This window comes from Plectropomus leopardus, chromosome 1 (genome assembly GCF_026936395.1).
Source record: "Plectropomus leopardus strain MGB_pleo_1.0 chromosome 1, ASM2693639v1, whole genome shotgun sequence".
Lineage (NCBI taxonomy): Eukaryota > Metazoa > Chordata > Actinopteri > Perciformes > Serranidae > Plectropomus > Plectropomus leopardus.
The window spans coordinates 31,971,729-31,984,947 of NC_142176.1; the positions used below are offsets into that span (position 1 = coordinate 31,971,729).

At 42.2% G+C, this 13,219-nt stretch overlaps 1 protein-coding gene and 1 long non-coding RNA gene across 9 annotated transcripts in view; one reads left to right on the forward strand and one right to left on the reverse strand.

The window, feature by feature from the left end:
* celf6 (CUGBP Elav-like family member 6) overlaps positions 1 to 13,219 on the forward strand; it is a 159,817-nt gene that overhangs the window by 112,471 nt on the left and 34,127 nt on the right. For 6 of the 7 annotated variants that reach the window (XR_015777003.1, XM_088080173.1, XM_088080178.1 and 3 more), the window contains exons 4-5: positions 2,784 to 2,912; positions 6,834 to 6,913. Coding sequence is in view for 6 of the 7 variants with exons in the window: in XM_088080173.1 (XP_087936299.1) it covers positions 2,784 to 2,912; positions 6,834 to 6,913 (209 nt within the window). In the remaining variant the exon portion in view is untranslated. The remainder of the gene's footprint in view (positions 1 to 2,783; positions 2,913 to 6,833; positions 6,914 to 13,219) is intronic. The other variant, XM_088080169.1, reaches the window with a different exon arrangement.
* LOC148190448 (uncharacterized) overlaps positions 1,707 to 13,219 on the reverse strand; it is a 108,565-nt gene continuing 97,052 nt past the window's right edge. For both annotated transcript variants that reach the window (XR_015777007.1, XR_015777006.1), the window contains 2 exons: positions 8,063 to 8,164; positions 1,707 to 2,141 (listed from right to left, as the gene is read on the reverse strand). This is a non-coding gene — a long non-coding RNA (uncharacterized LOC148190448). The remainder of the gene's footprint in view (positions 2,142 to 8,062; positions 8,165 to 13,219) is intronic.

Consider the following 13,219-nt stretch of genomic DNA (forward strand, 5'->3'; position numbering starts at 1 on the left):
CGGGATTTAGAATCCCTGCTGTGTGAGGCGTGACTACAGAAACATGGACTGACACCACGGCTACAACACCCGCAGTAGAGACCAGGCAGCATGGCCTTATTGATTATGCAGGTGCTCATTTGTGTGGCCAAGCGGGTAGCAGGCACGTGTCTCATTTGAACTTTACAGGAATGGAACAGGATCCGATTTCCCCGCTGCAAAAAGGAAGCCCTGGTGCTTTATTTTTAGAACAGCTGCGTCTAATGGGGCCTGGCAGGTACAGGAGGCGTCACATCTGTCGAGGCCCAGGTGATGCTCTCGCCCTCCACTCCTCTCCCGCTCCCTACCAGTCAAATGACTCACACTGAAGATCAACAGTGTCATTTCCAATAAACTCTTCTTCCTCTTCCTGCCACTTTCCATCAGTTCTGGCGATGGGTTCTTGCTAGTAGCCATTTCATTCCACAACACAGCGGAATAGGGGATGCATAATGTAAAAGATGTAAAGAAGATGAATGCACTGTCTGATGCCAGGGCACTGGGAAGATTAATTAGAAAAATCCAGCTTTCTGGCTGGCCAAAATGTCGTGGTATAGAGCCCATACGTCTGAGCCAGAGTGCCCCCGCCTGGAGCTCAGGAAGCGACTCTGACATGCAGTGGCAGGGAAGATATTGGTGTATGTGGAGCTGCCCTTCAAACTTAATGAGGAGAAACACTGCAAATTTCACTTTAGTTGAACACACTGCTTTGATAATTTGGAAAAGTCCATATTCAGTCACACTAGATTTGGCTAACATTTAGACTGTACAAAGGGGACTGCTAACTTAAACACATCTGACCACCTACCCATGACCTTTTCTTACTGATAAAGTTTACAAAAGATGTCAGTTTCATAGTCAGAATGCAGTCCTGGTATTTTCATGAATCATACCTCATTGCTTTTCAGTTCAGTCATCTTATTGTAAAGATTAGTCACCAATAAATGGCCATTATGAATAGATCTGCTCAAATATTGGAAATCAAGCCAGCTAATTAAACCACAGATTCAGCAGGATTATTTAGACAGGCATTATATATCATAATACAAACTACTTAATGCAATGCTTTGCCATTCTTTGTTTTCAAGGCATGAGAGCTAGACCTTACGGCTTTCATGGTAAAAATGTTTTGCACAGCTTTCTGCAAACATTATTCTCCATCACTGAGCTGTAAAAGCAATATGTCGCTGTCATGGTTATTGTGGTTACAGAAAAATATATATATATAATTTACCCTTTAACTTGTATATAGTCATATAAAATTATGCAGTGTGTGCATAAAATAGTAGGAAGACAAATTCTTTCTCTGAATTGCACAATGTGAATCTAGCTTGATTTAAGTTTGTATTTGTTGAGTTGAAAAATGACAAATCTGCGAACCTTTGGCTGATAATTATCCACAAACAACTTTACACTGAAAAGCTTCATCTGTTATTTCTAGGCAGACAACATTGGGCAATGTGCAGAATCTTTTTTTATGCTTTTTGACTCATTTTCCAAAGTGTTTGTTACATGAATTCAAGTTTCATAAGCATTCAAATTGAAGAAATATGAGTGCAGTGAATTTGCCTCCCTTTTTTATATTATAGTCAGCAAAAGTGGAGTGGATAAGAAAGTAAACACTGATCAGCCAAAACTGCCTGTTGAAGTGAATAACATTTATCATTTATTTACAAAGTGGTGTTCTGCTGGAAAACCTTGGGTCCTGCCCCTTAACGCACTTCACCCACCCAAACACTGTTGTAGACAGAATTGGCCAGAGGAACATGAAATACAACTCAAGGCATCAACCTGGCCTCCAAATTCTCGAGATCCCAAACTCACTGAATATTTGTGGGACATGTCGGTGCTGCAGAAGTACCCCAGATCCACAGTGGGGCCTCCTTGTATCTGACTTGGCTCTGACCTGTTGAGACATCGATACACACTGCTGTGGGGGTGTCCAGTAGTGTCTGGCACTGGGGCATTGGCTGTGGATTATCTAAGTCCGTTGGGCTGTGAGGTGGGGTAGCAGCATGTCCCACAGATGCTTGATCAGATTGGATATGCCACTGGGGAGTGCCATTGCCATGAGAGGGTGTATTTGGTTTTCCAGTTTTTCTGTTTTCCAGCAGCACGTTGAACTGTAACGAAATGACCCATGTTATTCACTTCACCAGTCGCTGGTCTTAATGTTCTGGCTGATTGGTGTAGTCTTGAATGGGAAACCAGTACACACTGTTGAGTTTTGTTACTTTTCCGAGTTTATCACAGCATAGATTATGCTGCAGGGTTTACTCTAGCTTATTATAATTCTTACTCCTCTAGTGATGAGAAAGTGTAATACTATGTTCTTGTTCCATGTTCTCTTTCAACTTGGTGACTTAAGCATCCAGACGATCTAACAACTTGTCTACCTGTGCAAAATATTCAAGCTCTCTTTCTAACTTTACCTGAAACCCACAGTGCTCCAAACATCATCTATATCAAACGTCATCCAGCAGACTTGAATAGCTCACTGGAAACAGGAATATATCTCCCTCATACCAGGGTGGGGTGGCACACCACACAACATTAAGATCAACAACAATAACAACACCAGCAGCAGCAGCAGCAGCAGCAGCAGCGTAGGCTCAACACAGCAGACTGCTGATAAAAAGGGGGGTTTGAGTTGCACAAGTTCCTCTCAGCTCAGCAGAACGGTGCCATCAGCTGTAGCATTTGTCTGTTCTCTCCTCTCTTCCACCCTCCCTCCTTTCCCTCCCCCTTCCTCTCTTCCTATCCAGAAGACAGGAAGCTGTTTGTGGGAATGCTCGGCAAGCAGCAGAGTGAGGACGACGTCCGGCGGCTGTTCGAGACCTTCGGCCAGATCGAGGAGTGCACCGTCCTGCGAGGGCCTGATGGGGCCAGTAAGGGTCAGAGCCCACACACCTCCCGCTCTTTTTTTCCCAGTCTGTCCCTTTAAATCCCTCTATCTGTCTGTCTGTACATGCTCTGTCTCTCTTTCTGCTCCTCACATTTTTAGAACCATGCTTCACCTGCTGTGCACTCATTGACATCGTCTGCGATCCACTCTGCACTTCTGAATAACTCATCCTCCCCTTCAGCTATTCTGTTTTTTCACCACCTCTTATGTGTCTCGCTCGCGTTTCTTTCATACCTCATTGTCACCATGCTCCGACACCTCCTCCCTTCCCACTTTTCTTTTCTCACTACTCTCTGTATATCCCGTCCCTTTTTTGTTCTCACTCTACCTCTACTTCCTCTCTCCTTTTTACTTTCCCTCCCTGAACTTCGTCTCATGTCGTCTCTTCATGCCGGCAGCTCCTCTCACCCTGGGCTTGTACTCAACAAATCCATCACACAACACCTCGTCTTTCAGCCCCCCCTCCTCCCTCCTCTTCCTGTTATCTGAAAAACGGAGGGGTGTAATCATGTTTGTTTCCCACATTCCTGTCATCCCTCCCCAGAGACCCCATTGGACGATAATGTCCTACTGTAAATAAAGCAGCCAGGCTCAGGGTTTTTGCTGCTGTCACTCACTGTGCGGCAGATTTGCCTGCATTCAGGAACAGCTTATGCATTCATGTCTGTGGCTTATGTGCTATTTAGTTAGTAGAGCGTGGTCAAATTAAAGATGGCTGTGAAATGTGCAATGCAGGTGGGATTGTTCTGAGAGAACGAGAGGCTCCCTCATCATCCTTTGATGGGTCTCTGTGTCACAGCCGTATTTGGAGCGATCACGCCGGTGATATTGCTCGGAACCTCTGCCTTCCTTTCTTTTTGTTGACTGTGATTTATTCTCCTATATGAGGCGTCTGGATGTGTGAAAAGGATGTGTGGGAAGGAAAGGGAGAGGGATTGATAATGCGCAAGCCTTCGGAGTATATCAAAGAGAAAGGCTGGCTATACTGAACCACACACCTATCTGTGTCTACATCTGTTCCTCTCACTGTTAATCCCGGGTCTATTGCTCTGCGTCGCCCCACCGGCCCACTACCTTTCTTTCTCCCTGGTTTGTTTCCTCTTTGGCTGTCTCTGCCTCCCTCTCCAGCTCCCTCTCTTCCTGTCTGCTCAGATGCCTCAAGCTGATTGACAGCACATAAAATGAAATAAAGCCGCTGCTGCCGTGTCAGACAGGAGCTAGTTTTCTCCCTCATTCGCACTTTCTTCCCTTTTCACCCTCCCACACCCCCTACCTCATCTCTTTCCCTCTCTTAACATGCCATACATTCCCTTTGTTGGTATTTGTCTCTATTATCACCGGCTTCATCATTACGTTTTCTTCAAGTTCTCACTGCTATGAAATGGAAAACTGTAGAGCAACGCTAACTATGAATGCAACCACCAAACCACCAAAGGTCTCATATATAGGTACCTGGTCCTATCACTCACTTTGCAACAGTCCCACGCAATCATTACGGGATGTTACGGCAAATTATTTTGCCAGCCGCCTCGCTTGGGATGAGGTTCCCGTAATTTGAATGAGACAGACCTTGAAATTGACAGTGCTATCTGTTCCATGATGGAGGCTTTGTCCCCTGTTGATGTAAATTTATGCTACTCAGAAGCTTTTCAGCGCCCCTCTTCACCCAATAAAAAGGCCGAGAAGTTTAACATCCATCTCTCTATGGCTCTGCTCCTCAAAGTACTTTCAAAGTGCAACACTTGCTGCCAGAGTTGAATAGAGCCCTGAATTGTCAGGAAAAATAGAGAGATGGCTTTTAGGTCTATAATTAAGTTGTGTTATAAATGTCACCCATCCAGCGGGATGGAATTCATGCATACATATTATTACCCCGGGAATTCAAAAGGCAGTGCAGATCCTCTCGCTTGAAAGCAATACAATCTCTCTTTTTCCTTTTCCCCCAACTCATTCTGAGCCATCAAATTCAAAAACTCAAATGTGCACTATAATTTATGAGGCTGTAGCACTTCCAATTCTTTTGAGATGTTGTGCTCTGTGTCCCTGAACTTTTTTTTTTTGTAGGTCAGGAAAGGCATGGCTACAGCATTGGTTTTTTTGGTGGAGAAATCTGAGGGCATCGTGTGTTTGACATGACTTTGCCATTGATGGCGTATGCCAAGCCCTGCAGTTTTTTAGCGTCTTTCTGGTCGGACTGAACTGCTGGGGTCACTGGGATTCTGGCACAATATCTGATAGCCTTGTTAGAGAACCAACAGCAAGTTGTCTTGCCTTACAAAACCAAAAGGCTTTTGCAAGAGCAAACTGCCCCTTATTATTTCTGCTACAAAGGTTAAATGTGTTTGTTCCTTCAAAGACAGACTTGCAGTCAAATGGCACACAGTAGGCCCACGCATTTCAGTTGGACAAATGAAGACCTTTCCTGCCTCTACCCGGAGGGGTGTTCAAGTGAAGCAAAAGGGTGCTAGAGTGCTGTGACAAAATCAAAGGCTTCTTTGACTTATCTGTGCGCCTCTGTGGATCTATACAGCTTTGAGGACATCTGACAGTGCAGGAAACACATGGCCTTTACTATTCACCACATTTCTGCACACAACAGTTTCAGCTGCTTGCCATTTATTGTGTGTCTGGAATGCGGACGGAAAGCCTCAGGTAAAGGTGGAAATTGTCTTCCATTGATTGTGCACATACTGCATGTCCCTCGGTTCAATCTTCTTGATTTTGTCAGGAAATTATTAATTTGTTTGCCTGGGAAGCAAAGCTGACTCCTGAGAAGTAGAAGTGAATGGGTCACTGCCAGACATAAAACATCCCCTGAGCCTACCTATCAGTGTTTGTAATTTAAATGAATCATCGTGACTCCTTTGGGAAAGTAGAGTGGATAAAGGTATATGGAACATATGTTTCTGTTTTAAATAGGTATCAGCAGCTCTCAAGAACCCAGGGATAGAACTCTTAAAAAAGCCTGTCTGGTACTAAGACACTGGTGCTACTCGATTAATGAAAAGGGGGCAGAATTAATCCATGAGTTTGCTAATTAGGTATCTCTTGACTTAACACATGAGCTACCTGAAGGCAAGGATAAGAATAGGACATAACAGAATACCTTGTGCAGTCTATGACGACCATAAAGCTTAGAGAAATAGCTCCTGTTTAATTTAATGGCTTTCGGAAAATTACCACATTTCAGTTCCACCGTATTTTGCTTCTCTTTATGTTGTAGTAGTTCAGTGCCTGTCCTTACCTACACACTGATACATTATTTAATCAAGTGGTAAGGATATATAACCTTCCAAAAAACACATTGTGCATTATTATTATCATCTACTTGAATCATTTTTAACATCATTAGAAATGTTAATGCCAGGAGGCTCCAGAACGCCGCTGCCAACACCCGTTCCGGCCAACTTTTTATGTTGACTTTTCCTTTTGTGCATTAACCACACAACAGATTTAAAATGATTTGAATGCCCCTTGAGCAAAGCCCCCCTCCTTCATCTGAAATTACATGCGAGCTAAGATTCGGTTAGATAGGCAGATTATAATACTATGCCTTTGTCATCATAATCTCTTTTATGAGTGACTGCACACAAATCACAATGTGTAAATATTAAACAGATTAATAATCACAAACAAGTCAGGATAGTAAATGCCTTGGCTCCACGCTCCGAAGTGGAGGGGGTGGAATTAGAAATGGGTGAGGGACAGGATGTTCCACGCAGCTAATGCCTTCACTACAATTAGACTGATTTATTCAGAGTTATGCGCTGAACACACAAATGGCAGAATATATTTACAAACCAGATAACATGAAAACAATGGTAATGAATGGTGTTTTTCCCTGTATTCAAGGCCATCTCCCTGATGTTGTGCCCCTCCCTTCTATTTCTCTTGTTTTCTGTGCATACAGGCTGTGCCTTTGTCAAGTTCTCCAGCCACGCTGAAGCGCAAGCTGCCATCAACAGCTTGCATGGTGGACAGACTATGCCTGTAAGTAACACACTCATAACTAATGCTACAGGAGAATTTAGTTTCAAGTTCATTGCAGTGCAGTTGCAAACAATTGCTTTTACACTTTATGCCAAAAGAAAGTTTGGCAAGTGATATGATGTCATATGAATGTGTATTTATGCCAGCTGTGTTGCCTGTGGTTCCACTTTTATGAAATGTTTCAGACAGACTGGGATAAAGTTTACAACAAAGAGCAGTGTACTTTTTGGATTCTGTTTTCTGCCCTTCCGAGAGACAGACACTGACCAAGCCTTCCTTTAAAGTTTTCTATTGCATATGCATACGCCCACTGGAGGGTGCATGCCCCTTTAAAAAATTCAGTACAGAATATCTTTTTATGTCTTATATCTTTTTATGGAAAATATCTCATACTTTTAAGATAAAGCATGCAAACAAAAGATACCAGAGTATCCATTATCTATGTATCTATTTCTTTATCTCCTGTCCACTACCATGTAGTATGTCTATATATACATCTATATACAGTCAGCACTGTGAATATTTGCAAAGCACATCAATAGTCCACAGTCTCACATACATTCTCGCTGTGTGTTATCACACACAAGATTCCCACAGTCAGCTTCCGCCACCTTACAGCGCACAGCTGCATACTCTGTATCTGTCTTTTCACTCAATATCCATTTCCCTCTCCTGCTATTCAGACTACCTTTTCAGCAGACCGATAGAGAGTGTTTACATTCTCACTCTTATAAAGATATGATTACTGTGCACTGCACATGAATCCTTGAATGTGTCCTCAGGAGACATTGTACTGCATATATAAATGTGATGTTAGTTATGTATAAAGTTTAAACTGAAGTCACGGAATGATGGACTAAGAAATGAAAGAAGTATGCATATAATGTGTACTTCAAGCATAGTAAAAAAAACTTTTACTGTAACTCAGAGTTTGCTTTTTGAGTCATTTCTATTGTCACTTGCTATACAAAGTTGCAACAGCAGTTTAATACAGTATGTCATTACCATACTGGGGTTATGGTTGCATTCCACCTTGAATTCTCACTTGTTTAATTTAGTGATAGTTAAGGATGAGAAAAGACTCACAGGGAGCCTTATTATTTATCAGGCTCTTAAAGTTAATGTAATAATAACAATAAGCCTACTTACATGTTGGAAAATGAGGGCATCCGATTGAAGAGCCTTTTTTGGCAAGCTGATTGTAGGCTCAGTATTCACTGGCAGTTTATTCCTGGATTGGTCCACCAAAGTCTGGAAGAATAAAGTGAAATATCAGAAACAGAAATAAAAGTAAAATAAGTTATATGATTAAAAGTAAAAATCTCTCGATTGACTTTAAGTAGACCAGGAATAAAGCTGATAGGAAGCTGCCACAAGATCTCTGCATGCAACTTTGGCAATATGGGAAAAAAATAAATTGATACAAGTGACACAGCTGAGGAAAACTGACCTCTGAAAATAACAGTCAATCACTGTAAACGTGCACAACAGGTTACTGTTGTGCAAGAAGGAGACAAGTATGAGGCAGAACTTTTAGTAAGCTAAAGAAAAACAAACTAAAGCACGAATGGCTATTTTCTGATTACTTATGGATTAAAATGTTTCTCTTTGCATGAGGTCATAGTACTCTGTCAAAAGTTAATAGTTTAGACAGCTCTCTTAACCTGTTCCTGAAAATTAAAATTAGTGTGAAATTAGTGGCTTTACATCGATAGACAGTGTATCTTCACGGTGAAGCAATTTAATAAGGTAGTAGGCCAAAAAAGGATTCTTTCAGAATTGGTGTTATTAACTTTTGACACTTTGTATTCGGCTTTGGCAAATTATATCAGCGGCTAGACAGTTAGCGTTAGAAATCCATACACCTACATATAAATGTGTGTCATCAGCATAATAGTAAAACGTTTTTGTTTGCTTTTGATATATCGAAGTAGAACCTTGCATGTAGCAATATAGTAAATACTGAAATAAAAATGGAGTGAAAATCCAGAATCTCAATTCTACTAAGGAAAAGGATGAAGAGTGGATATCGCTGTAAATATTTTCTAAGGAGGAGCACAACTGGGTAAAAACTTTCTCTGAAACCAACACCATGTTTAAAGAATAAATAAAATAATTGTCAAGAGAACTATAGATAATACATAACATACAGGCTGAAAAATATCTTATAATATGCATGGGGGCAGGTGGAGGGTCTCGTACAAGTCAGTGCCTCCTCCAACAACATTGGAGAAATGTCTTAAAAACAGCTCATCACATTACATTAACAGTGACAGTTTGGCCCCTGTCAGGGGTCTACTTTTTGTTAAAGAATATTAAACACTTAGAACACTTGAAACCACTTATCAAGGGAGGCTTCATTACAGTGACTAGAAGGGAGGTTAACAAGTAAGTCAATAATATTGAAAAGCACCCTAGAGTTAGGATGGATCTTCAAAATGAGGTCAGATTAATAAGCCGCTTTTGCTTCCTTAACTGCTTCCTGACATTTCAGCATTAAGTCCTTCATAATATTGTGGGACACTTTCAGTTTATCATGCCTCCCATTAATTTTTAGCTATTCTACATTTATTCTTCATAGCCTGGGTTTCATCTACCCAAGACCAGGGTATTTATCTACGTTGTGGAATAAGCTGCAAATACTGGTTATATAGCTGATCAGCCCAATTGTAAATTCAACTGCATAAAAATCACTCCTTTTACAGACACAGGAAACAAATACAGGTGTTTGTGACAACACACTATTGCACATCGACCAACTGCACATAATTACACAACATAGGGGCGAGGACTTCACATGCAATGCAAAGATAATAGCGCAGTGAAGAATCACAATGGAGGATCAGTGGATTCTATTGCACCACACAACAGATGTAGATTTAGATGTGCTTTTCAGTGGTGTGGAATATAGTTTAGCTCTAAGTATTAAATGAATTGTGGAATAAGTGATGGTGTTTGATATACGGTACTTATGAGATGCATGAAATAGCATTAGCAGGTGTTGATTTGTTTAGTTGAAGAATGAGGCCACCAAACCTGTAACTCTTGTCAAGCTGCAGTTAATTACGAATTGGATATACTTCTGTCGGGCTTGAACAAGGCCACCAAAAGGGCTTAAGGAAAAGAAATGATGAATTACGAAGCATCTCCCCGCCAGTGCTTGGTGTGTGCTGAGTACTGCACAGCTGGACACACACATGAGCACACACTCTTTCTGGCAGACATCCGCACCTTCACACACTTCACTGATGTTCCGCAATAAATATTTACGGGCACTTCCTGGCAGCCAGATAGTGTCCTGGAAGCCAGATGTAATTTACACATCTTTTTGATGCCGCCTCATTTTGCATTACATTGAAGTAGTGAGGGAGGGAAATAAGTGGTAGAGTGGGTTTAACTTTGCATGTGGTTGTTGTGCTCAGTAAAGACCAAACTTTTGGGCTTATAAACTGCAAGGGTCAAAATTTAATAAGCAGTGGCCACGAGCCAAAGAATAATCATGTTGCACACTGATCATGCACAATTATGACAGGGCTCTTACTGAAATTTAATTGTAATCAAGATATTTACCTTGTACTCAAAATATCTTGTTGACTCAATCAACAGAATATGTTTACATTCGGAAGATTTACATAATTGGACTCCTCTTCTGTTTTTTTGCTTTTTGAACAGATCAAAACTTGGCTCATGGGGACTGCTTTGCACACTTTCTTGGGTTGCTGTAGCTTGGACACAGTTGCATTAGGTTGGGCCACCAAGCCACTGTAGGTCTGCTTCAGATGAACGGTTCAAGGGGACATATGGAGCCCCAAACAGACCTGGGGCGGATCAAGAGCCATCCAAAAGTTCATTAATAATCTATATTATCCATATCTCTCTCCGTCTATCCCTGCACCTGTTATCCTCCTCTCCCCAAATCCAACTTCCTCTCAGATTAATAGGCAAGGTGGCCATTAGTACCCAACTAAGGCTTTGGTACCGATGGGGGATGCAGTTAATTTGGATAATATCACTGCCACATGTCGTCAACAACACACTAACAGGAGGCAGGATTCAGAGAGTGGGCTGCTCTGCTCACTGCCTGCTGCCAGCTGTGAGGTCTGGATGAACCTTGAACAAAGAGTTGTCTCTCACTCCCTCTCTGTCTCTCTCTCCCTCTTAATGTTCTCTCTACAGCATCTGTGTTACCTGGCACACGTACACATGCCATAAATAATACCTGCACCAAAATACGCTGGCCCAAAATTAAAGACTTTAATGAAGCTTAAGGGCAAGGGATGCCACCGAAGGGCATGTGCTGATAGATCGGGTCATAGCTTTAATTGATGTTTATTGCAGATTGCAGGTGCTTCCAAAATTAACTTAAAAGGTGATTGGGCAGAGAACAGGCACTCTCACTGGTTCATCTGTTGAATTACAGTAAGGCTGCAGAGGCACAGGTGGCAAAACTTCAAATGGCAGAGCCGGGGGCAGGCCGACAGCACCCAGCAAATTGCAGACATTGTCATGTTCAGTGTCACAGCGTGGCTGACAGGGGCTGTGAAGCTCGCCGGTGTTGGCAGCAACAAGAGCGTGCGTGTGTGTGATACTATAGTTCCGGATTAATGAGAGATAAGACCAAGCCAGAAAGCATTGTCATTGTGGCACAAAATTCATCCAATGTCACATGAAACTACTGCGGAATCTAAGCAGGCTTGTAGCTGACACATGACATGGAGTTTTGTGTTTTTGCATTTTTGTGTCGTAAACTGATGTTTACAAAATGCAGTCAAAACAACAAGTAAAAATACCATTATGAATGGCAGTATTGTTCTTCTGTGTCTTTTGGCTGGATGCAGTGTGCTCGGCGGCAGCAGCAGCAGTATGTGGTGGACAGCAAGGCCAGACCAAGACAGCATCATCCGGTGCTAATGAGAGACAGTCCTCCCATGAGGCTAGCAAAGATGTAGCAAGGTTCAGAGAGTTGAATGCGAAGCCCACAGGGGCTCATCCAATTACCAAACAAACTCGTTATGGTGTATTCAATTAATTTCTAACAGATACCCGATTAACACTTTTTAGAGTCTATAAGTCTGCAGAAACCTGAAACAATTCTGGAAGTTTCACTTGTCATTTAAAAGTAGCTGTTACATGTTTGCTGAATGGAGGAGATAGAGGGTTGTCAGAACATCCTTAGTTAATTATTAATATGCTTTTTCGAAATGACAGTTTTCCCTTCAATGAGCGTGCCTGTGTATATCATATTACTGTAAGCCCCTGCAGAGGATGGAAGATGAGTGTTTGTTTACCTGTTAGTGCACACTTAACACCAGTGTCTTTGTATCACAGTAATGCAGAGATAAAAGCATAATGCCATTTCACCGGTGTAGTTGAGTTCTAATCCCTCAATTACCGTTGTGTATTTCTCCATCTACACATTTCGCGGCCTATACAAAATCCAATACGGGAGATTTTCACAAGTCAAGTGTGCTGTTCAAGAAATTAGATTAGTTTTTGAACCCGTGACAAATTCCTTAGTTGTACCTGTCAAAAGTGAAGGCTCCCTGTTGGCCCTTATCAAATTCAGGGAATTCATTTTCTCTCCAGGTATAGGAGTCATGCCGGTGGAGGTTATTATTCTGTTTGTTTGTCAGCTTGTGATTTTCTGCTACCAGTGAGGAGTAGCTGCTTTGCATCCAGCGCCTGTTGTCTGCTGCCACCTGTTCCTTCATTACCTGGCCACATATTACTCTTTCTTTTTTTACTCTTGATCCGTGAGGGGGGGTGTTTGGGGGGTCGCACTCTGAAATATGCCTTTTCTGATTAGACCTTAGATCTAGTCAGAATACATCCGCTTGAGATGTGAGGATATGAAATCCCCCTGTTCAGGCGTGAGGATGAGAGAAAAATTTTTTTTTTTATTTTCGAGGGGATATTTTGGCTTTCATGCTATGAAAGTCAGAAATGCTAGACTCTGACATGAGTGGTACCACTGACAACACCTGCAGAGGCTGTTGTAGTGCTTTAATGCTGCTGCCAAGTCTGTTCAGTGTAGACATTGCAGACTGGGTCTCCTCCCAGTGCTGTCGTCTACAGCCGAGTCCTCTGCTGGGAGAAACCAGACCAGGCCAAACTCGCCTCATCTTGAGTCACGGTGCAGTGGGTACAGGCAGCCTCGGGCTTTCGCAGCCACGATGCTCACAATGCATTCTTCATGAGGTATTAAATGAATGTAAGAATACACAGATACACAATGCGGAAAATGAATGTGATCTAAATGCCAGGCCCCCATGCTGTGGGTAGGCTTGAGCAACAACACTGGAGGAA